Below are 23,950 nucleotides of genomic sequence, written 5' to 3'. Positions count from 1 at the left end.
ACAGAGTCTCACTTTTTTGCCCTCAGTAGAGCACCATAGTGTCATAGCTCACAGCAACCTTAAACTGTTGGGCTCAAGCAATCTTCTTGCCTCAGCTTCCTGAGTAGGTGGGACTACAAGCACCTGCCACAATATCCAGCTATTTTTTTTTTTTTTTTTTTTTTTGTAGAGACAGAGTCTCACTTTATGGCCCTTGGTAGAGTGCCGTGGCCTCACACAGCTCACAGCAACCTCCAACTCCCGGGCTTAAGCGATTCTCTTGCCTCAGCCTCCCGAGTGGCTGGGAGCTATTTTTTTTTTTTATTCTTAAAAAAGGGGGATTTAGGGGTTCAGATGAGCATATACACACAGTTGCCTTGTTTTGTTTTGTTTTTGTCTTGACAGAGTTCTACTCTATGCCCTGAGCAGAGTGCAATGGTGTCGTAGCTCACTGCAACGTCAGACTCAGGCCGTGGGCATCCTGCTGCCTGAGCCTCTGAAGCCACTGGGATTCAGGCACTTGCCACGGCACCTGACTGGGTTTTTCCATTTTTTATTTACGAGTCAGGGTCTCACTCTCGCTCAGACAAGCCTTGAACTCCTGAGCTCATGCAATCCTCCTGCCTCAGCCTCCCACAGTGCAGGGATTATAGGCATGAGCCACCACGCTCGACAACCCAGCTATTTTTTTTTTTGTTGTTTGTAGAGACAGAGTCTCACTTTATGGCCCTTGGTAGAGTGCCGTGGCCTCACACAGCTCACAGCAACCTCCAACTCCTGGGCTTAAGTGATTCTCTTGCCTCAGCCTCCCAAGCAGCTGGGACTACAGGCGCCCGCCACAACGCCCAGCTATTTTTTGGTTGCAGTTTGGCCGGGGCCGGGTTCAAACCCGCCACCCTCGGCATATGGGGCCGGCGCCTTACTGACTGAGCCACAGGCGCCGCCCTATTTTTTTTTTTTTTTAATAAGATTTGCCAGTATTTGAGACTGGCAAATCTTTTTTTTTTTTTTTGTAGAGACAGAGTCTCACTGTACCGCCCTCGGTAGAGTGCCATGACGTCACACGGCTCACAGCAACCTCTAACTCTTGGGCTTACGCGATTCTCTTGCCTCAGCCTCCCAAGCAGCAGGGACTACAGGCCCCCGCCACAACACCTGGCTATTTTTTGGTTGCAGTTTGGCCGAGGCTGGGTTTGAACCTGCTGCCCTTGGCATATGGGGCCGGCGCCCTACTCACTGAGCCACAGGCGCCACCCAACCCAGCTATTTTTTTAGAAACAGAGGGCTCACTCTTGCTCAGGCTAGTCTTGACTCCTGAGCTCAAGGGATCCACCTGCCTCGACCTCTCAGAGTGCTAGGATTACAGGCATGAGCCACCATGCCTGACCACTTGGAGCTTAACTAAACAACTTTCCTTTTTTTGAGACAGAGCTTCAAACTGTAGCCCTGGGTAGAGTGTCGTGGCATCACAGCTCACAGCAACCTCCAGCTCCTGGGCTCAAGCGATTCTCCTGCCTCTGCCTCCCAAGTTCCTGGAACTACAGGTGCCCGCCACAATGCCCAGCTATTTTTTGGCTGCAAACATCATTGTTGTTTGGCAGGCCCAGGCTGGATTCAAACCTGCCAGCTCAGGTATATGTGGCTGGCGACTTAGCCGCTTGAGCCACAGGTGCAGAGCCTAAACAACTCTCTTAATATCACACTTCTAACATGTTTGTAGCTTTGCCTATCTTTCCTTTCTTTCATCAGAGTGGGGAAATCTTAGTTTTTTTTCTCACTCTGTACCCTGGGTAGAGTGCTATGGCATTATCATAGCTCACAGCAACCTCAAACTCTTGGGTTCAAGCACATCTTGCTTCAGCCTCCTGAGTAGCTGGGACTACAGATGCCCACCACAACGCCAGGCTAGTTTTTCTATTTTTGGTAGAAATGAGGTCTCACTTTTACTCAGGCTGGTCTCAAACTCCTGAGCTCAAAGGACACTCCCTCCTTGACACCCCAGAGTGCTGGCATTGTAGGCGTGAGCCACCACACAAAGTGGGAGGACTTCTTGATGGTAGAGACAAGCCTGTTCCTCTCTGTGGATACAGGGTCAACCCCCACCCAGGCACTTACGTAAATTCAGGAAATATTTAATCTGATTATGTCCCTCAGGTCAGGCAAGTCCAAACTTGGGGATCCAGGTCTGCTTTTTCTTTTTTTTTTTTTTTTTTTTTTTTTATTTGGCCGGGGCTGGGTTTGAACCCGCCACCTCCGGCATATGGGACCGGCGCCCTACCCACTGAGCCACAGGCGCCGCCCTGCTTTTTCTTTTTTCTTTTTGAGACAGAGCCTCAAGCTGTCGCCCTGGGTAGAGTGTTGTGAAATCACAGCTCATAGCAACTTCCAACTCCTTGGCTCAAGCGATTCACTTGCCTCCGCCTCCCAAGTAGCTGTGACTACAGGTGCCCGCCACAACGCCCGGCAATTTTTTGTTGTTGTTGTTGTTGTTGCAGCCAACATTGTTGTTTGGCAGGCCCAGGCTGGATTCAAACCCGCCAGCTCAGGTGTATGTGGCTGGCACCTTAGCCGCTTGAGCCACAGGTGCGGAACCCCAGGTCTGCTTTTTCATGCCCGCTTATTCCACTCCCACTTTCCCTGGGCTGGAATCTGAGATTAGATCTCTTGAGTTCATGCTAGTGAGCCAGTCTGGACTTCCACCCTGGTTTTCTAACCTGCCCACTCAGCCTGCCCCACTGCTCATTCCTGCTGGGAATCCAGCCCCTGCTTTCCTTCTTCCAGGCCACATTGGCTGGGGTTGGGGTGGGAGGATGGAGAGATCCGGGAAGTAGCTGGAGCCTGACTCATCAGATGGCAAAGAACCCAGGTTCTTCCTGCTCTCTCTCTCACAGGCTGAAGCAGGAATCAAGGTACAAGGTAGAGCTCCCGGGAGCTTCCCACAGGCTGGCCAACACAAGGCACGCTTGGAGAGGTGACTGTCATGTGCATTGTGGCACATGGATACACATGAATAGAAGAGCCCAGACTTTGTGTGTGCCCTAAGAGCCTGAGCTGGAGATGCTGCGGTGAGCCACAAGCTACTGCACTCTGAGTTCCTGTCTTGACAGGTTCCTGCAGTAACACCACTCATCACCCACTCTCCACCACTTTCAGACCCTCCTGTAGCACGTAGTGGCTCACTGATTGCTATTTGGGGGTTTAATGGCTAAGATCACAGAGGAGAACAGGGACATGGCAGCCCCAGGCCACGAGCACAGAGACTGTCCCATCTCTTTCCTTTTTTTTTTGAGACAGAGTCTCACTTTGTCACCCTCATTGAGTGGCATCACAGCTGCTCACAGTGACCTCAAACTCTTGGGCTTAAGCCATTCTCTTGCCTCAGCCTCCCTAGTAGCCGGGACTACAGGCGCCTACCCACAATGCCCGGTGATTTTTTTGTTGTAGTTGTCATTGCTGTTTAGCAGGCCCAGGCCGGGTTCAAACCCACCAGTCCCGGTGTATGCGGCTGGCACTGTAACCACTGACCTACAAGCGCCGAGCCTCTCTTTCCCTTCTTGCTGTAGCTGAGATGGGATCCTGGCTGGCAGCCAAGAGGCTCCCTGGCGCTGTCCGTGGTTCTGACCTGGTTCTGAAAGTGGGTCAGCGATGGCTAGTGTTATTTACTCCCAATGGGAAAAGCCCAGCAAAATCCACAAAGTTTAGACTTAGGGGAGAGCACAACACAAGTCCTTAGCGAGTACGGTCAGCCCAGGGCCAAAGAACCCTGCAATGAGAGAGGCACTCACAGTGAGCATACAGGATGACGCAGAGAATTAGAGGACAAGGGCAGGTGTGAGCTTTGGGGGGCTTCCAGCTCCCCGTTAGTGGTTGCCTTGCTGTTCTCCTGGATACATGTTTGGGCCCACTGCACAAAGTAGTTCTGGGCCTGAGGGTTCAGCCTCCGGAGGATTGTCCACTTCAGGCTGACAGAACAGACAGTACAAGTGACTGTCTCCAAATTAAAGCCTAAGAATCAGAAGGGCAGGTGACATCCATTTCAGGTTTTCTAAATAATATCTGAACCTCTGGAGCACTGCTGAGAGTTGTTGATAGGGAGAGATGCCCATCGTGACTAGGTGGGGCTAGAGACATTTCAAGCCTATTTAAGCTTAAGAGCACAGGTCAGGCCACCTGAGGAAGAGTCAGGCCTAGGCAGGGCACATGGCCAGGCTGGATGGGAACCGCTGTCTTACCTCTCTACATCTACAAAGGATCTGGCTGTCACTTCACACTCTGTTCCTTTCAGCCCACACAGTGAAAGTGTATGAGGTCTCAGATTCCAGGGCCCCCTTTTACCCCCATCTCTGCCACACACGTCTGGTACTGCTAGGGACACCTGTCCCTGTTGGCCTGGGGTTCTGGGCCCTTGAGGCACATCTCACCTCAACGTGACAGTGCTGGTGGGCTGAGCCTGAATCCTCAGACCCATGACCTGGCCAGGTACCGGGTAGGAGGGAAGCGGGGCCAAGTTCCTGCAGGACAGTCCTCTGGGCTCTGTCCAGTTCCCCCACAGGACAGAATATCTGTGCTTCACTGCTGCAGCCATGCACTTCATGTGGCCCCTCCCAAGTACAGAGCCCAGCTGTCTAGAGTCCTGCATCTGCAGGTGCAGGAGGGACACAGGCAGCTGAGTACATCTTCTCCCCTCCCCAGTAGCCCTCCTGAGCCTTAGGGGACACACTCACAGTGACCCCGAAGCTTCTGCTGTCTGTTGCTGCCCAACACTTCCTGTAACTTGCGTGTGTGTCCTGTCTCACCAGACCCAGGCAAGCTAACAACCTGTGTGCATTGACCCCGATTCACAGACCCATGCTCCATGGCTGCTGGGCCTCCAGAGCAAAGAGAAGCAGCCACTTACCCCCGCATGTTTCCACCACATCTGAGGCACACCCACTCCTCACTTGCAGCCTCCATGGGGGTTTTCCTGGAGCTGCTGACCCCACGCCCCTGGGCCCAGACGTCAAAGATGCACCGGGTTGCCACTGCCAGGACCCCCACCGTCACATTGGGGGGGCGGTGTCTGAGGAGTCCCAGGTGCCCTTGAGAACACCCACCTTGGCCCAGTGGAGTCAACAGAGGGAGGTCTTGGAATCTGGACCTACAGGGACTGTCCACCCAGGATAAGGGAGTTGGTGGTCTAAGCCTCTGTGACCAGGTTTCTGACCCGGTTGGGGGTTGAACATCAAAGGGCATCAGCAGGCCATGTACGCTCAGGGTCACGCCATGCCTAAGGCACTGAGGGCCCCCTGGGCTGTCCCAGGCTTCGTGGAACTAGGTGAGGGGAGGCATGGCACAGGAAGGTGACATAGGAAGCAGAGACTGGAGCAAAACCAGGTGGTAAGCACTATGCCTCGCCTGGGGCACACCTGCTCTCACTGCCAACCCCCAACTCTGGCCCACTCAGCGAAGGGGCACAGGCTCTGTGGGACCCATTGACACAACCCCCAACTCTGCCTCATTTCTGATCCCACTGGAGACACCAGTCCCTGTTCAATGGACCAGATGGGTTAGGTCTAGGGGTCTAGGTCCATGGGGGACATCTACTTCACCATGAAGGAGCTGGCAGTCTGAGCCTTGGCATTCAGTTTCCACCTGGGTTGACGGGGTGAGAAATGAGGACAAGGATCTGGGGAGGGAACGCCAGGTGTGGCTCAGACATACAGAATGGAGGTGGCTGAGGGGTCCAGAGGGCCCGGAGAGGGGGACAGATAGGGAACCAGCTCAGTGTCGGTCTGGACTGCCACCCTGGCCTGAGAGAGTAGAGAAACGTGGAGTTCAGCCCCTTCTGCCCATCCCCTACCCTCAGTCTAAGGCCAGACAGAGATGGAAGGAGGTTATACACCCAGGGAATCCTGCTTTTAGGAAACATCAATCACAAATTATGAGAAATCAGACTTTTTAGAAATCAGACAAGAGGCCTTGGGGAAGCCAGACTCGGGGAGGAGAGAGGATGCTGACAGGGGACAATGTAGTCCCTATGCCCAGCAGCAGCCCTGCAGACCCAGGCCTGGGGACCTAAAGACCAGTGCAGTCCCCCAAAAGGACTAAGGGTTACGGGCCCAGCCCCTCCTCCCTCTGGCCTGTGGGTCTGAGTTACTAAGCTCCCTTCTCCCAAACTCATGATTTTCAGGCTACAGATCCCCCACTCCCACCCCAGGCTGGCCTTGGGTCCTCAGGAAAAGCACGCCAGGCCCTGCCAGAGCGCCCCAGAAATCTGAACTTCCAGACCTACATCCTTCCTGCTGCACTTGACATACTGAGGTCTGAATGTGGGGAGGAAAGGAGACTAGAAGTGGAAGTTTCCAGAGAGTTAAGCCCTTCAATCATCCTCACCTCCCACCTCCTCCTCCTGTAGGCTCCCATCCTCACCTTCATTCTTGGTCCCCTCACCCAGACTCCCCTGGTCTCCCCTCCTACCTCTGTCCTCTCATACACCTGCAGGAACTCTTTAATCTCATCTTTGGTGTATTTAAATCCACATCCTAACTGTGTAAGTGTCGTCTCCGCTATAAGAGTCCCTAAAGGCTGCTCATGGGTACCAAAGTCAAGCAGTCTTAAGAGAGTAGCTTGGACCAGTCATGTCCTCAGATGCAGAACTTGAGGGCCAGAAAGTAGCAGCAGCTTGCCAAAGCCACACAGCCAGGGAAACACAGGTGGGTTTGTTCCTCCTTACTACTCAGTGCCCACTCCCCTCCCCCATTATCTATCCCCTTGTTCAAGGCCCTTTCACCTTCCTGCCCCCACCTCCTAATACCATGTGACTATGGTAGTGGTTGAGCTGTGTCTACTAAACAGATGTGTCCAAGTCCTAACCCGTGGCACCTGTAAGTGTGATGCTATGTAGAAATAGGGTCTCTGCAGACATAACTAAGGATCTTGAGAGGGAACCATCCTGACTTAAGAGAGGGTCCCAAATCCCACGACTAATGCCCTTTGAGGAGCAGAAGACAGAGTCACATGGAGAGAGAAGGGCGGTGCAGACAGAGAGGAAGATGAGTGATCCCCTACCAGCCAAGGAGCACCATGGGCTGCTCTGGGAGGGAAGGGTTCTCCCCAGAGCCTTTGGGGGAACATGGCCCTAAAGCCACCTTGATCTTGGACTTCGAGCTGCCAGAACTGTAAGATAATTATCTTTTATTTATTTATTTTTTTTTGTAGAGACAGAGTCTCACTTTATGGCCCTTGGTAGAGTGCCGTGGCATCACACAGCTCACAGCAACCTCCAGCTCCTGGGCTTAAGCGATTCTCTTGCCTCAGCCTCCCAAGTAGCTGGGACTACAAGTGCCCGCCACAGCACCCGGCTATTTTTTTTGTTGCAGTTTGGCCGGGGCTGGGTTTGAACCCGCCACCCTCGGCATATGGGGCCGGCGCCCTACTCACTGAGCCACAGGCGCCACCCTATTTTTTTTATTTTTGAGATACAGTCTCTCATTGCTTTGGCTAGAGTGCCCTGGCATCAGCCTAACTCACAGCAACCTCAAACTCCTGGGCTCAAGTGATCCTCCTGCCTCAGCCTGAGTAGCTGGGATTACAGGCGTCGGCCACTACCCCGTTAGTTTTTCTATCTTTAGTAGACAGGATCTCGCTCTTGTTCAGGCTGGTCTGGAACTCCTGACCTGAAGACATCCTCCAGCCTTGGCCTCCCAGAGTGCTGGGGTTAAAGGTGTGAGCCACCTCACCAGGCCAGTTAAGTTTATCTCAAGGCACCCAGTTTGTAACTTGTCAGTGGCCCTGGGAACCACTGCAGGGGCCAGTATTGTCTTGGCCCCAGGTCTGTACAATCCTTAATTGAAACAAGGGCCCTGCCAAGGACTCCATCCCACACAGGCCCAATTCACAGGGTAAGAAACGTTGCTGTTAGTAACTTCAACCTAGATCCTACCACAACTCCTCTCCCAAAATAATGGCAGCACACACATGTCCACACCCACTTTACTTAGGCAACAAAAAAATAGATCCTCAGGAGTGAGGATGGGGCTGGGAGACCTTGGGGGACAGAGAACAGGGAATCGGGCAAGGGGTGGGGGTCTGCTGGGGAGCCTGGAATCTAGAATCAGAACCAAGGGAGGGCAACTGGAACCCTGTGCTGAATGTAGAACTTCACAAATTTCCCCAAATGTCCGGAGCCGGCCAGCTGCAGACAAGTCAGGAAGCTTTGCCGCCAAGGTATCTCTTAGGCAGAGGCAGTGTGGGAGGCCATGGACACCAGCCCACCTGGCTCCTGACTCAGTCCATCTTGGGCCCTGGGATCCTGACAGCTGACAGTGCAATGAGGAGCTGTGCTGTGTAGTAGGTGCTCATGGTCAGGTATATTCCTAGGTATTTCATTTTCTTTGAGACTATGGTGAAGGGAGTTGTGTCCTTAATTAGCTTCTCATCTTGACTGTTATTGGTGCACACAAAGGCTACTGACTCCTGGACATTGATTTTATATCCTGAAACATTACTGTATTTTTTGATGACTTCTAGGAGTCTTGTGGTTGAGTCTTTGGGGTTCTCTAAGTATAAGATCATGTCGTCAGCAAAGAGGGAGAGTTTGACCTCCTCTGCTCCCATTTGGATTCCCTTTATTTCCTTGTCTTGCCTAATTGTATTGGCTAAAACTTCCAGCACTACGTTGAATAGTAAAGGGGCCTGGGGTAGGGGCTGGGCGAAAGTATCCCAGGCCAGCACGCTGTCGGAGAAAGTAAAAAGCAGGGCACCCCAACCAGCACTGCCACCATAGGCCAGGCCACGCCACAGCATGACAGTCAGGACCAGTACGTAGGCCACTAAGGGCAGAACCATGTCAGGCTGGAGGTGCGGCAGCAACAGGCTCTGGTATAGGACAGAGGCCAGAACGAGGAGCAGCAGCAGGCCTGGCCGCAGTGGGCAGAAGCCAAAGGCCCAGGAGTAGAGAATGTGGGCCACAGCGAAGGCAGCCATGCCTGGTAGGAGATATGTGGTGAGAAGTGGAGAGGGAGAGAGGGGAGTGTTGGCCCTCCTTTTGCCTGGGCAACACTCAGGGCTCCAGGGGAGGACTATCCGCAAGCCCCAGCCTGAGCATTAGCCTAAGCCTCCTCAGGGGCCTCCCAACTTCTCCCTGCCCTCAACCTGGAGCAGGGGGTGTGGACCTCACATGCTGCCCATCCTTGCTCTGCTTGGGATACCCATACCCAGGCCTTACTCAATCTCCACGGCCCCATGTCTGGACTTTGCTCCAGCCACCCTGGCCTACAGGACACGCAGCCTCCTGTAGGCCTTCCACATTTGCCCTCCCACCACGGACACAGGCACCTCCTTCAAGACTACCCAGACTTCACCTCCTCATGAGGGCCTTTTTTTTTTTTGAGACAGAGTCTCACTTTATTGCCCTTAGTAGAGTGCCGTGGCATCACAGCTCACAGCAACCTCCAACTCCCGGGCTTAGGCTATTCTCTTGGCTCAGCCTCCTGAGTAGCTGGGACTACAGGCACCCGCCAGACACCCAGCTATTTTTTTTTGTTGTTGTTGTTGCAGTTTGGCCGGGGCCGGGTTCAAACCCACCACCCTCAGTATATGGGGCCACTGCCCTACCCACTGAGCCATAGGCACTACCCAGGAAGGCCTTTCTTGACTGCCCTACTCAACTGGACCACCTTGCCTTCACTGTCCTCCTTGCCACCTCCACCTTCTAACTTGTTGCCATCTGATCCCACTCCCTCACTACACTGCAAGCTGTCTCGGTTTCTCCTGCGTCTCCAGCCATGAGCACCAGCAGAAGCCTCCCTGCACCCCAGGCTCCTCTGTGTGGCCAGCTGGAATGTGTAAGAGGGTCCCTGCTCACCATGGAAGAAGGCCTCAGGCCAGATTAGGCAGGCGTCCCCCACGGCTGAGAACACGAGGGCTCCCTGGAGGAGCTGGGCATAGCCCCCACTCAAGGGCAAGGCCCACAGGAACACAGCCAAGCAGAGCACAGGCAAGCACTTGATCAGGGCGTTGACCCAGGACGGCTGGTCCTCAGGAATCCAGAGGAGGAAGTAGATGGAGCAGGTGAGGACAAAGGGGCTCAGCCACCTGCAGAGTTCTGGGGACTTTTGGGGGAGGAGTGGGTGCTGCTGAGCCACTGAGCTCAGCACCCAGTTCTTGAAGGTCAGGCCCTGCCAGGCTAGAACTCCAATCTCCCAGCTCCTGCCCACCCCCACCCAGCACCCAAGCTGGCCAGGTGTGGCCTATTCAGGAAGGACCTTCAACCTCCTCTGTGACCTAGACACTCAGGCCTCTGACCCACAAGAGTCAGCACCTCAGGACCCTGGAGCAGCTTCTTGGGGGCCCCAACCACCTCTCCAAGGACTGAGGCCCCCAGGCCTCCATACCCACAGTGGCTCTCACTTGGACTAGGAAGCCGGTCTTGGGAGGCAGCCCCTCTTTGGCAGCGTCCATGTTGGCCTGTGACACCCCAGAGTAGCCTATCTTGGAGTTGGTGGCTTCAGGGTGTGGAGGGGAGGGCTCATGGTTACACATTAACCTGAGAGGAGCGTCCTATGAACTCTGCACCTGATAACAGGGAGATGCTGCTCCCACCCCAGGGATGACATTGCCTGGCACCCACTGATAAGGCACCCATCAGGACCCAGGGGTCCGTCTTCCCCAACACAGGAATATGGGTGAGGCCCACAAATGTCCTTCCTTTGTCCTGTGACCAATCAGAAGGAACAGGGTACAGAATTCCAATGGCTGCCCCTCCCTGCTGGCCGGGAGGACCACAGTGGAGGAATAGGGAGGGGTCCCTCTCAGAAGCGCCATGGGCCATGAGTGACCACCACAAATGCTGACAAGGACAGACATGTGAGTGCTGAGAACAGGCTACAGCCACTCCTGCTGCGTCCCAGCAACCTGCCATGGCTCCCAAACCAACAGTTACCCACAGTGGCAACTGTCATCCTGATCCAGCCCATACTCCATGCAGGGATGACCAAGACAAAGGTTTCCCAGATGGCTTACCTGCAGCATTCAGCTGTATTGCACACTGGCAGTGTTTCACCTTCCTGTTGGATACTCAGACCTACTGGATGCTGAGTGCCTGACCTTGCCATCAGGCATGGGGCTGTTGGACGCCCACACCTATTCACGAGGCAGCTCCATGCTTCCCATCAGGGGAGAGGCGCAGAAAGCTACAAAGCAGCGGGAACAGGGACCCCGACCTCCCCCGATGGTCCTATCCTACCAGCAGCGGAGGGTGGGGGTGGGGGGGACTCTGTTGCCACAAGGCACCCTCACTCAGCCACCTCCTGCCAGTCCTCAGCCTGCAGAGGGCAGAGTGGCTGGGATGACCCCTCCTGCCCACACATGTGGCACAAGCACACATGGTATGAGCAGGGACCAGGGGGCCTGGAGCAACAGCCCACTTGACCAGCTCCCTTTCTCCCAGGAAGCAGTTACTTGGTCTGAGCAGAAGTCACTCTCCTCACCCCCACCCAGGCCCAGGCCTGGGCTAGCCATCAGGATTTAAGAGGAGACCCACCTAATGAGCACCATGTACGAGTACGTGGCACACTTCCCGGGTACAGGATGAGATGCACCTACAACAGGGACTTTACCTAACAAATGTAAACATTGTAACATAATTGTTTGTCCCATCATATTAATGTGAAATTAAAAAAAAAGATCTGAGAACATAGTCTTACAGGCTAATGAAGATCACACCCACAGAGGAAAAGCTGCTCCCACGGGTGACCTGTGGCACACGTGGGAGGCCCTGGTACAGGGGTTCAGGGACTGCACAGGCTCACCCCAACTTACCCCAGAACTCAATGTCTGACCAACAAGCATCATAAACTGTCTTCCTTTATTTATATTTGCAATATGAAATAGAAGCTCGGCACGAACGCACACACACTCACGCCAACCTGGGAGGAGGGAGCTGGGACAAGGCCACTTGGCAATGGGGCTGGGACCCCAGGCCCTTGGGATGCAGGGAAACCCAGCCAAACCCTGATTCAGGGCCCCGGGGATGTTCTCGTGAGGCCCTGCTCCCCAGAGCTGGCTGGCCTGGGTGCAGTGCAGGGTCTGGGCAAAGGCACAGCCCCAACTCAAACTCCTCTGATGCCCCTACTTCCCTGGGCCTTTCCCCAAGGTGGACCTGAGCTGAAGGGCCAATGTGGGCATCTGTACCACAGCATAGGGTGCAATGCCAATACCAGCCCCCGCTGGGACAGGACAGGAAGGGGGTGCTCTGGAGCAGGGCCCAGTATACACCCTGGTTCCTTTGCCTCCTCCCTCTCTGCATAATATATAATATACGCTTCTCTCTCTGCTCTATTTGACTCTATATCTTTATTTTAGGAGGCAATGCTCCCAAACTTCTCTTCTCAGTGCAAATGGGGGGCCTCCCTGGCACCAGCCTTCTGGGAGTCCAGAGGAGAGAACGTGGGGTTGGGGTGATGAGGGCAATGGGGGCCAGGGGAGACCCGCCCTGCCCCCACCCAGGAGGTCCATGAGGAGGATGGAGGATCCAGCCACCATGGGCAGGCAGCTACCTGAGAACAGAGGGAGATGTCAAGTGAGGGTCCAGCAGACCTGGCCCCCCCACCTAGTTCCCAGCCATGTCCATACTCACTGGGAGCCCAGAGATGCAGGCCCTCTTGGGGTGGAGCCATTGGGCATTGAAGGAGACTGCAGGGCACTGCTAAGGAGAGAGGAGACACCCCAGGATCATTCCCTGCCCTGTCAGTCCCACCATCTTCCCCTGTTCCCCCTACTTACCTCTGGCTTTGGGGAGGCCCCATGGGCTCTGGGCTCTTCTCCCCCTCTCTGGTCTGGGGGGCCCCAGGGTCTGGGACAGAGGTAGAGGGGACTCTGGTTGCACTGTGGGGAAGAGGGGTTTGGCTGTCAGTCCTACCTGTTCCTTGGTTGATGCCTCATACTCTGTACCACCCAGGTAGTCTTGCTTGGGATGTGCACCTGCCACCTGCCCCACAGGAAGGGTCCTCCCGTGGTGGACCCACTGAGAATATGCTCAGTGACCACACAAGTGGCCATGAGAATGCAGATCAAGTGGCAAGGCACAGGGGAATAAGCAACACCTGCATGATGACTCACACCCAGCTGCCCCCGGGAGCTGGTCCCCATAGGAGTGTTTTGCATACCCCTGACTCTCCCAAGAGTCTTTCTAGGACCCCAGGACTCAAGAACTTGGGGCTCCTGAAAGAAGAGACGGGGCAACTTAAAGCTGAGCCTGGAGGCCTGCAAAGGTGACTTGGAGCAGCTCAGGTTCAAGATGAACCCAGAGCCCACCTAAACCAGGAAGAAAAGGCTTCCCCTGGCACTTGCTTTCCCTTCAGCAGCTCCCCAACCCTTGTCACCTGTCCGAGGAGCTGGGGGTGGAGCAAATCCTGTTGAGGGTGGCCTGGATGTCCCCAATGCTGACCAAGGCCTGGCAGGGGGCTGCTGTGAAGGAAGGAGAGGCCAGGACTCAGCCTTGTCGCAAGCAGGCTCCCAGCTGGCCAGGCCAATCTCAAGCAACAGATATCAGGGAAGGCTCACCCGAGGGCTCCGCTACTTTGCTGCCATCTGTGGCTTCCTGAGGTGCTGAGGGGAGCAGGGGCTCCTGAGACCTGTAAGCAACAGGGATGTCCAAGGGGGCAGTTGCAGTCAGCACCGGAACCCGAAAAGAAGACTGGGACCTGGCAATAGCCTGCTGGCCTCAGCTACCCCAGCAAGTTCTGTGCTTACCTGAGCTGCAGGGCATCATGGGCTGGAGGGCAGGCCAGGCTCTGGGCAGGGAGGCCTTGGGACACATTGGGGGGCTCCTGTGGGGCTGGGGGCCCAGAACACAGCTCCTCTTCTCTGGAGATACAGAGGCCAGCTGGGGCATCTGTAGGCACTGGGTCAAAGGTGGCTGTCCAGCTGGGGCCTAGGACAGAGGGGGGCAGGACAGAGGATGAGCTTGATGTCAGGCAGGCAACCTTGAGCCTGGCCACAGGCACCTCCTTACTCACCTGAGGGCTGAGGGATAGGGCTGGGACAAGAAGGGTGGGTAGGCTTTCCATGGGCTGCCCGGCTGTCACCTTCCTCGTCCTCCTCATCCTCTTCTTCTTCCTCATCTTCACTGTCTGTGCTGCCTCCACTCCTGCCCAGAAATCATCTGGTCAGTGGCTGTATGACACAGGCCAGCTGATACCTGCCCTCTACTTCCTGCAGCCCAGCGGCAGCCCCAGGAGACATCTGCTGAAGGCCACGGCAGGGCAAGGAAGCCAAGGAACCTGGGGGTGTGAGGATGCAGGGAGGAGAGGATAGAAGTAGGTTGCTGGACCACACCTGAGAACGTATGTGGGCAGTCACAGGACAGTCGTCCCACTCTTGCATGTGTGGGATAAACCCCTGGAAATGCACTGAGACTTGGCCGCAGTGGCCAGGACAGCAGCTCACCAACTCCTGAGTCACCGCCAGCCATCATCAGAGCCAAGTCCCTCACAGGACAGGACAGCAGCTCACCAGCTCTGAGTCACCCCCGGCCATCAGCAGAGCCATCTCCCTCACAGGCCTCCCAGACTCACACCTTCTCTGAACTGAAGGGCTTACTTCACCTTCCTCCAGCTGGAAAGCCCAGGAAGGCAGAGACACTGGCTTTTGCCAATGCTGCATCCTCAACCCTGAAAATGTCTGGCACCCATAGGTGCTCCAAAAATACTCGCCCAACGTTGACTAATACACAGCTGGGGCCTGTGAAGAAAACCTGAAAGAACCTATGTCTTCATCAACTGGGAGAGGGTTAAACAAACTACAGGCACGTGTCACTTAACAATGATGACATGTTCTGAGAGATGATTCACCACAGTATGGACATCAGTCACCCCCACACAAACCTAGGGGTGGGGCAGCACACCCACAGGGCTGCACACACGGCCTGCTGCGCGTCACCGCACTGCAAGCTGCAGGCGCAGCTATAATGTGACAGGAAGCACCCATGTCTCTAAACATATCTAAATACAGAGCGCTCACGGTGAGACCTACTGTTATGATCTTACGGAACCCCTGTTGTATACGCAGTCCGTCACTGACCTAGACGTCACTCTTCCTCAAGTGCTACAAACATGTTCTCTTAACAGTGTTACTGACCACTTTAACTAGAAAATAATATATCTATATACAGCTAACGAAACACTTAATAGTCAAGGAATATAAGGGAACTCTCTTACCCTGTAAAAGGCATCTATGAAAACCTATAACCCACAGCTCACTTAAATGGCAGAAGCCTGGACACTTCCTGAGAGATAAGGAACAAAACAAAGTGCATGTTCTCTCCACTTCTGTCTGCACTGTGCTCAGTATTAGCCAGGACCAACAGGTGAGATAAGGACATAAAAGGCATCTGGATTAGAAAGGAAGAAGGAAAACTATTCACAGTTGATGTGATTTTGTATGTAGAAAATCCCAAGGAATCTACTTAAACCATTAAAACTTATAAATGACTTCAGCAAGGTCATGGGATCTAAGATTAGCACACAAAAACCTATTGTACTTTCACACACTTGCAACAAAGAGTATCAAAATGATTTCAAGAAAATTGTATTTACAATGATATCAAAAAGAATACTGAGGAATAAACAAAAGAAGTGTAAGTCTTAAATTCTAAAAACTACAGAACATCACTGAAAAGTATAAAAAGACCTTAATAAGTAGACATCTCACATTCATGGACAGGAAGACATGCCACTGTTAAAATGGTTAAGGGTCCCCAAAGTGACCTACGAATGCAACGTAATCCTTATCAGTACCCCAGCTGGCTCTGCTGACATTGACAAGCTGGCCCTAATATTCATGTGCAATCTCAAGGGATGAGATTGTTCTAGAGAACAATCTAGAAGAAACTAAGGTTGAAAGACACACTTCCTATTTGGAAAAATTATTACACAGCAACAGCAGTCAAGATGGTGTGGTACTAGCATAAAGACAGACACAAATCAAAAGAATGGAACAGCAAGGCCAGAAATAAATACCCACACATACTGTCAAACGATTTTATACAAGGTTGTCAAGACCATACATACAGGGTGGCGCCTGTGGCTCAAGGAGTAGGGCGCCGGTCCCATATGCCAGAGGTGGTGGGTTCAAACCCAGCCCCAGCCAAAAAACAAAAAAGAAACAAAAAAAAAAAGACCATACATACAGTGGAGAAAAGACAGTCTCTTCAACAACTGGTTCTAGGAAAACTGGTTATCTCCATGCTAAAGGATGAAGTTTAGACTCCTACCTTACCCCATATACAAAAATTGGCTCACAATGGCACAAAAATAATAAAATTAGCGCCATAAAACTCTTTTTTTTTGTAAAGACGGAGTCTCACTGTACCGCCCTCGGGTAGAGTGCCATGAGGTCACACGGCTCACAGCAACCTCTAACTCTTGGACTTACGCGATTCTCTTGTCTCAGTCTCCCAAGCAGCTGGGACTACAGGCGCCTGCCACAACACCCAGCTATTTTTTGTTGCAGTTTGGCCGGGGCTGGGTTTGAACCCTACTCACTGAGCCACAGGCGCCGCCCAGCACCATAAAACTCTTAGGAGAAAAGCAAGCAGTTAAGTTATAATGCTGTTTGTTTTTTATTTTGAGACAGTTTCACTTTGTTACCCTTGGCAGAGTGCTGTGGTGTCATAGTTCACAGCAACCTCAAACTCTTGGGCTCAAGTGATTCTCTTGCTTCAGCCTCCCAAGTAGCTGGGACTATAGGTGCCCACCACAATGTGGCTATTTTTAGAGATGGGGTCTTCTCTTTCTCAGGCTGGTCTTGAACTCCTGAGCTCAGGCAATCCACCCAACTTGGTCTCCTAGAGTACTAGTGATGACATACACTTGTGCACCAGTGACACATGCGAAAGTATTGGCAGCAGCCCTGCATTAAAAGTGAACAAGTACTACGGTGGGTTTGCTCCTGACCTGGGGCTGACAAAGGAGTGTCTCCTAGGCCATATACTTAGGATCTACACTTGTCTGTAAGCACATTACATCAATAAAAAGTAAAAACAAAACACTCTAATTTCCTTGGCTTGGTGGCCGTAGCCCAGTGGTTAAGGTGCCGGCCACATACACCCAAGGCAGGTGGGTTTAAAACCTGGTCCCGGCCTGCTAAACAACAATGACACCTGCAATAAAAAAAAACTAGCCAGGTCTTGTGGCAGACGTCTGTAGTCCCAGCTACTTGGGAGGCTGAGGCAAGAGAATTGCTTAAGCCTAAGAGTTAGAGGATGCTGTGACACCATGGCCCTCTACTGAGGGTGACATAGTAAGACTGTCTCACACACAAAAAATAAAACACTCAAATTTCCAAACCAAAAGTTAAAAGCTTAGAGCTGCAGACTGCGTGGTGTCCATGCCATGGTAGTCCATGCTATGTCTACACAGCATAGAGCCACAACAGCACAGTGACTCTAGTAACCACCAGTGTTAGGAAAAAACATTGTCACATCTGTGCAAAAAACTGATCACTGCCTAACTGGAGAGAGACATAATCACTGCTCGTTTTATGGGAATCAGGGGAAAAACTGCTTGGGACTGTTCTACCCATTTGTGGAAATGTACATTAAGTGTTGACACATGGAATGGAGGGGAGGAAAGGGGAGAGAAGGAGACAAGGAATATTCTAGATCAGTGGTTCTCAAGCTTCCTAACGCTGCGACCCTTTAATACAGTTCCTCATGTTGTGGTGACCCCAAACCATAAAATTATTTTCGTTGCTACTTCATAACTGTAATGTTGCTACTGTTATGAATCATAATGTAAATAGCTGATATGCAGGATGTATTTAGGCGACTCCTGTGAAAGGGTCGTGACCCACAAGTTGAAAACCGCTGTTCTAGATGAATCTACACCCAGCATCATCCGAACACCTGCCTATTTTTCCAGCCACAGACAGAGCTTGTCCTTTCCTTTCTGTGGCTTAGTGCATTTGAGTGAGATTTCTATCGCTAGAAATTGAAAGCCCCCCAACTAAGACACATGCCAACACATCTGGCTTTTCCCTTCACTTCAGCCTAAGTCGGCCCTGTTGTATAGTGGATGCTTGAAAGAAGAGCCTGCGGGACTCACCGGACACCATGGGGCTGGCCCAGGCGGGCCCCCCTTGCCAGCTGGCTGCTCTGCCAGGCACTGTCCTCTCCATCAGACTCCCCTGAGCCCGGGCCCTCCCCCTCGTCCTCCTCTTCTTCGTCATCGTCAAACTGCTGGATGCGGTCCTTGTAGCATATCTCCAGCAGGTTGGCGTTGGGCTGCAGGGAGCGGAGGTGGGAGGGTGGGCTGCACTGCCTGCAGCCCCCAGGCCTCCGGCCACATAACCACAGGAAGGGGCAGCACTCACGTTCTCATCGTCCGCATTGAGGGAGAAGGTGATATTGGCTGTCTTGTCAAAGGGTGCGCTAGCAAAGAAGGCAGAGGGACAGTGAGGGGGGCATTCTTCTGTTCCTTGCCCACTTGACACTCAGCTGCCTTTTACAACTCACAGATTCTATGTCTGAGAACTAACCTACTCCCTAAAATACCTCTGTCACCCAGAGTCAATACTTGTAGCACCTAGGGTCACCTGTGGATATCTGTAGAGCTGCCACAGAAGCCATACTTTGCCCTACCATCTCAGCCTCCTAAAGAACCCACAGGGTGGCCTGCACTCCACTCTGGCTCCCATGCTGCAGTGGCCTCAGTAGATTCACTTGGCATTTCCAAGCCTCCTTTCTACAGTTGTAAAGCCAAGGAAACAGCCTACCTCAACAAGGGCTTTGAAGGACTTGACATGATCATCTATTTGAGATGTTCACATATGCGTTTGACCTCATCTATGTGAGGCATTCACATAGGCACCTGGTGTGGTCATCTGAGATGTTTACATACGTGCTTACCTAACGTGAAGTGTTTACACAAGTGCTTATCTATGTGAAGTGTTTGCATATGTGCCTGACATATCATCTATGTGAGGTGTTTACATATGTGTCTGACATGGTCATCTATGTGAGGGTTATTGATTTATTTATTTTGAGACAGAGTCTCACTATGTTGCCCTGGGTAGAGTGCTATGGAGCCACAGCTCACAGCAACCTCAAACTCTTGGGCTTTAAGCGATTCTCTTGCCTCAGCCTCCCAAGTAGCTGGGACTACTGGCGCCCACCACAATGCCCAACTATTTTTTTGTTGCAGTTGTCGTTGTTTAGCAGGCCCAGGCCGGGCTCAAACCTGTCACCCTTGGTGTATGTGGCTGGTGTCCTACTCCCTGAGCTATGGGCGCTGCCCCATGTGAGGTTTAGATACCTGCCTGACGTGGTCATCAATGTGAGGTGTTTAGATACCCACCCAATGTAGTCATCTATGTGAGGTATTTACATATGCACCTGACGTAGTCATCTATGTGAAGTGTTTACATATATACCTGATGTGACTGTCTACGGGAGATGTTTACATATCATGTACACTCTGTCTTAGGAGCAGGGATTCAGGCTATGCCACTCCAGTGCTCATGGCCACGTCATACAACTTCACACGACACAGGCCACTGCAAAAATAACTCCACCCAACACTAATCAGCACCTATTCTGCCCCATGCTGTGCCAGGCCGCCAACTGTACCAGAAGCCATGTGCAACTCAAGTAGGAATCAAAGAAAAATGCAGGTGACTCCTTTGCACTTGCCTAAGCCAGGCAGTGCTGGTGTGTGGCTGTTGTCCTCTCATTTCCAATGAGAGTGAGCAGCACTGGTGACAGTGCGGTGGGTTGGCTGGGCACCCTGGAATGCAGCTGACAGATGGCTTGCTGGGTCAACGAAAACTCATCAGGAGCTGAGCTGGCCAGCACCAAGGCGTGGGGCTGCAGCACAACTAAAAGCCTTCCCTAACCTCAAGGCACTTACAGGCTGTGGCTGAAATACTATATTATGGGCAAAAGAATCATTTTTAGAACTTAAACAAAATCCTCCTGCCAGGGTACCACCCCTGACACAGGGCAGAGCCCACACGAGGTGCTCAACACCAAGCTCACACAGCTTGTCCCCAGAGCACTGCACCATGTACAGACAGAGGACACCAAGTCTCCCTTCCAACTTCCCCATCACCACCACAGTGCCCTGGGCAACCATGACCACGCACCTTGGCTCAATTCTCTTTCAAACAGCCAAAGAGAAATGTAATTCCTGGAGTAAGAAATTAAAACCACACATTTTAACTATCCACACACTTAGCCAAAACCAAACCTTGTCAGTTCCTACTCCCACCATCTCTTTCTTGTTTTCCTCTCAGCCTCTGCTCACTTGTTCTACCGAAGTGCTGGTCTCTCTCCAGTTAAGTGGTAAGGCACATTATGCCTACACAGGGAACCACACTGTCTCACGTGTTAAGGGATCATAGCCTCACATTTGGGAGACATTCTGCCAGAAAGATCAACATAAAATGGATGGCTCAGTTTCTGACTGCTGACTCCAAGCATGTGACAGGCAAGCCCCACAAGGCAGTGTCTGCAGCCCTGAATGACCCATGCTGCCCAAGCCCCCTGTGCTGGGTGCAAAAGCAGCCAATGTGGGTCTCACATTTACACCTACAGAGACCACAGCCCCTCAGCTATAAATGGGATCAGGACCCCTGCAGCCACAGCTGGTCTTGGGCACACTGTGGGCTGGTACCCAAGAGGCATCCAGAGCAGACACGGCCAGGGACCCCATGCTCCCTGCCTCTGACCTGTCTCCACCTGGCCACCTATGCTAGCACCCCTCCAGGGTCCCAATATGGGCAGCCTCTGTGGTGGTACCCTGGCAGGAGGATCTTGTTTAAATTCCGAAAATGATTCTTTTGCCCATAATTCTGTGCTCCAGTCTCCAGTGGCAGTATTCTTTCACTCTTCTCAGAGATACTGTGGACTTACTCTTCAACAGTACAGCAGTTCCTGCACTGCTCACCCAGCAGCTGCCTCAAAGTCTCAGGGCAGGGCCAGTCTCACAGTGTTATGCTCCAGAACCCTACCTTGGGACTGACAGAGACCACACACACCACCTGCCCTGCTCAGGGGTAGCTGGAAGCAGAGGTTGAAGAGCTGTGTCCACTTGGAACTAGCCCTAATGAGCCCTGCCACAGCCCCACTGGCTGCTCCACTGCCCTCCGCTGTCACCCAGACCCCAGTCTGCCTTTCCTTTGCCACCAGCCTGCTCATGCAATTAATTTACAAAATGCTGGTAAATTTTAAGTTTTTCTCTAATTGTAAAAGCAATAGACGCTTACAGCAAGAAACTCGGAAAACCAAACTTCACCATCATAGCTCCCAGATGGGACTGACGGTAAAATGTTGTTTGTCCAACAAATAAAAATAGAATTAGTGAATGAAAAAAATCTCAACAAATAAAAACAAATAGAATTAGTGGATGAAAAAAATCTCATTTCCCAAAGGCCTCCAGTGGAGAGAAGAGGTAGAAACTTGTGCTCAGCAGACCTGCCCACACAGGGGCACACACAGTGGCCAGCTCTGTGCCAGGTCCTGCAGGGCGCCCCCACTCCATCACGCACTCCTGCCCAGGACTGAGTAGCTGCTCTGCCTCTTGAGCCCTGGAGACATCTGTGTCTTCATTGCAGGGGACCCAGTACACCCAGGCTCCAGATCAGGCTGCAGCCTGGATACATCCAGTAGGGGAATGACTGTGCTTGGTACATGGGCACACTGGCCAACATAGGCAGGACACAACCCTAGCCTTAGAGACACTCACTTCACACTCTCCTCCTGCTCCCCAAACTCCTCATCATTGAAGCCAAAGTGGTCGATAAAGGCTGAGGTCATGCGCTGCATCTGGAAGTCCATGAAGGCCTGTGGGACAGAGGTCAGGGTTGGTGGGAGCTGGGCAGACTACCTCACCTCTGGTCCCCGCCCGCAGCACTGCCCCAGGCTTACCTGCTGCAGCACAGCCTCCTCGGGGAAGTTGAACTCCTTGAGTCTGTCATCCTCATCGTCACTTGAGGAATGTAGGTGGTGGGTGTTCACCTGGAGGTTGGGGGTGTTAGGGTCTGCCAGAGTCCCCAATAAGGACATTCCAGATGAGGGTGGGGTAGGCAGATCTGAGGGGAAGGTGGCTGAGACTAGGATGGGAGGTGGGAGGGGAAGGTGAGGGGGAGAGAGGCAAGAGAGAGCAGGAGAGACTGGGCCTCACCAGGTCCACCATGTTCTTCTTGTTGGTCTCTGCCAGGGGTCCTGCCACAAATGCCTCCCACTGCTCCTGCTGCTTGCTGGGCAGCTCTGCTCGGATAGGGAGGGGTGAGGATGAGGTGCCCCCAGCCTCCAGCCCTACTCCCAGTTTCCCCAGGCTAGCCCTGCCCTCACCCTTCAGCAGCTGCCCCAGCTGCTCCGCGTTGGGCCCCTTCTCTGCACTCTGCACCAAGGTGTTGGCCACTCTTGTCAAGTGGCCCATGTAGCCCTTCCGAGGGCCCCCCCCAGACCTGTGTGAGAGTGAAGGCCACAGCTGGGCACCAGACTGGGCACCAGGGCCACCCCACCCACCCTTGGCACAAAGGCAGCAGGTACTCACTGCACACGGTCGTTCTCCTCCCAGGATGTCAGGATCCGCTCCACCAGGCGACACCGCTGTAGCAGCTGAGGGGACAGGACGGAGCAGCCTTGGGAGGCTGTACACGGGGAGCTCAACCTGCATCACGATCCCCTTCCAGCAGGTGCCTACCAGGCCCATCTGCACACTAGGAGGGGGCAGAAAGGCTGGGCCCCCACCTCCAAAGCCTGCCCAACTAAAATTCTGGTATCTCTGCAAGGAGCACACAGTACGCACACAAGCACATACATGGACACACACAAACACATGTGGACACCTGGTCTCATAGCCTCTCAGCTGCTCACAGGCCCATCCTGCTTCACCCCTCCAGCCCAGCACACACACACTGAGGAAGGGGTGAGGGAAGGCCTCTGGGGAGGGCAGCCCCCAGAGATGAGACCCAGCAGGAGGGGTCAGGGAGTCCCAGCTCACGTGTTTTACGACAGGGTTCTCCATGGTCATCTCAGGGCTACTGTCAGGAGGGGGCCCTGAGCTCAGCATGGCGCTCACACAACCCTCCACTTGGGCGTGTAGGAAGTTGTTGAAGACATAGTGGAAGAAGAGGTCCTGGAGGGGACACAGACTGGCACCAAAGAGGCCCCCCACCCAGCGCCCGCCCCGTCTAGTCTCCCCACCCGCCCCATACCAGCATGGTGTTGGGCACATCCAGTGCCAGGAGCTCCTGTGTCAGGGCGGCGTCATTGGCACTCAGGGCACTGGCTAGGAGCTTGACCACATGCAGCCGCGTGTTGCCCAGTGGTGGGTCCAGGCTGCCCCATGTCATCCGCAGCGGTTCCAGCTGCAGGTGCAGGGAAGTTTGGTTCCCAGGGCCCCCCTTCCTGCCACACACACCTCCCCCAGGACCATGAACCCCTGGCCCCAACCTTGGGTGGCTCAAGTAAGAGCTGGTGGAAGCAGCTGAGCCGTGGACGCAGAGCATGCAGGGCACCCACACTGGATATAGCACAGTCCAGGGCCCCCTGGGCCAGGAGCTCCAGCTGCCCATCCACACTGCTGAAGAAGTTGCTCATGGTCATGGACTCAGACCTGCAGCAGGGTAGGGTTGAGGATAGAGTAAGCCCAGGTGGCCTGTGGCCTGCATGGGAGGAAAAGGAGCATGGCTGGAGGAATGAAGGCATGACCCTGGCACCACTCTGGTCTAGGGCCCTCTGGACAGGCCAGGCCAGTGGGCAGTAAAGAGCAAGTCTGGCTGGGGGAGGCAGGGAGCTGGCCTGGCAGCAGCATTTGCAATCTCTTACAGGGGTCCTGGCTGTGGCTTGTGGGACTGAGTGTCTTGCACAGTGAAGCCGGTTCAGTTGCCTCTGAGTGTACACTTAGGGTCCCAGCCCCATCCCAGCTGTGGCCTCCGCGTGACCACTTGTCTACATGACAGAATAGGTTCTTGGCTGCTGTGTGTC

General features: G+C 53.4%; 2 protein-coding genes across 9 annotated transcripts in view; both read right to left on the bottom strand.

Moving 5' to 3' along the window:
- Positions 1–9,953, bottom strand: part of PTPRH (protein tyrosine phosphatase receptor type H) — a 33,589-nt gene extending 23,636 nt beyond the window's left edge. For all 6 annotated transcript variants that reach the window (XR_008383254.1, XM_053607716.1, XM_053607715.1 and 3 more), the window contains exon 1: positions 9,824–9,953. The gene's annotated coding sequence lies outside the window, so the exon portion shown is untranslated. The remainder of the gene's footprint in view (positions 1–9,823) is intronic.
- A 1,852-nt stretch (positions 9,954–11,805) lies between these two features.
- Positions 11,806–23,950, bottom strand: part of PPP6R1 (protein phosphatase 6 regulatory subunit 1) — a 28,279-nt gene continuing 16,134 nt past the window's right edge. Inside the window, exons 8-24 of one of the 3 annotated variants that reach the window (XM_053607711.1) lie at positions 23,417–23,579; positions 23,179–23,331; positions 22,965–23,099; positions 22,515–22,579; positions 22,310–22,425; positions 22,140–22,225; positions 21,884–21,973; positions 21,702–21,799; positions 18,331–18,388; positions 18,063–18,241; positions 13,977–14,107; positions 13,711–13,891; positions 13,522–13,592; positions 13,341–13,422; positions 12,742–12,843; positions 12,596–12,661; positions 11,806–12,515 (exon numbers count right to left, since the gene is read on the bottom strand). In XM_053607711.1, coding sequence (XP_053463686.1) covers positions 12,512–12,515; positions 12,596–12,661; positions 12,742–12,843; positions 13,341–13,422; positions 13,522–13,592; positions 13,711–13,891; positions 13,977–14,107; positions 18,063–18,241; positions 18,331–18,388; positions 21,702–21,799; positions 21,884–21,973; positions 22,140–22,225; positions 22,310–22,425; positions 22,515–22,579; positions 22,965–23,099; positions 23,179–23,331; positions 23,417–23,579 — 1,780 coding nt within the window. In that variant the 3' untranslated portion in view covers positions 11,806–12,511. Of the gene's footprint in view, positions 12,516–12,591; positions 12,665–12,741; positions 12,844–13,340; positions 13,423–13,521; positions 13,593–13,710; positions 13,892–13,976; positions 14,108–18,062; positions 18,242–18,330; positions 18,389–21,701; positions 21,800–21,883; positions 21,974–22,139; positions 22,226–22,309; positions 22,426–22,514; positions 22,580–22,964; positions 23,100–23,178; positions 23,332–23,416; positions 23,580–23,950 lie in introns of those variants that run through there. The other 2 variants (XM_053607709.1, XM_053607710.1) reach the window with 2 other exon arrangements.

Source organism: Nycticebus coucang, chromosome 10 (assembly GCF_027406575.1).
Source record: "Nycticebus coucang isolate mNycCou1 chromosome 10, mNycCou1.pri, whole genome shotgun sequence".
Taxonomy (NCBI): domain Eukaryota; kingdom Metazoa; phylum Chordata; class Mammalia; order Primates; family Lorisidae; genus Nycticebus; species Nycticebus coucang.
Note: the sequence above shows the minus strand (reverse complement) of the source record. Positions and strands in the feature narration are given on the sequence as shown.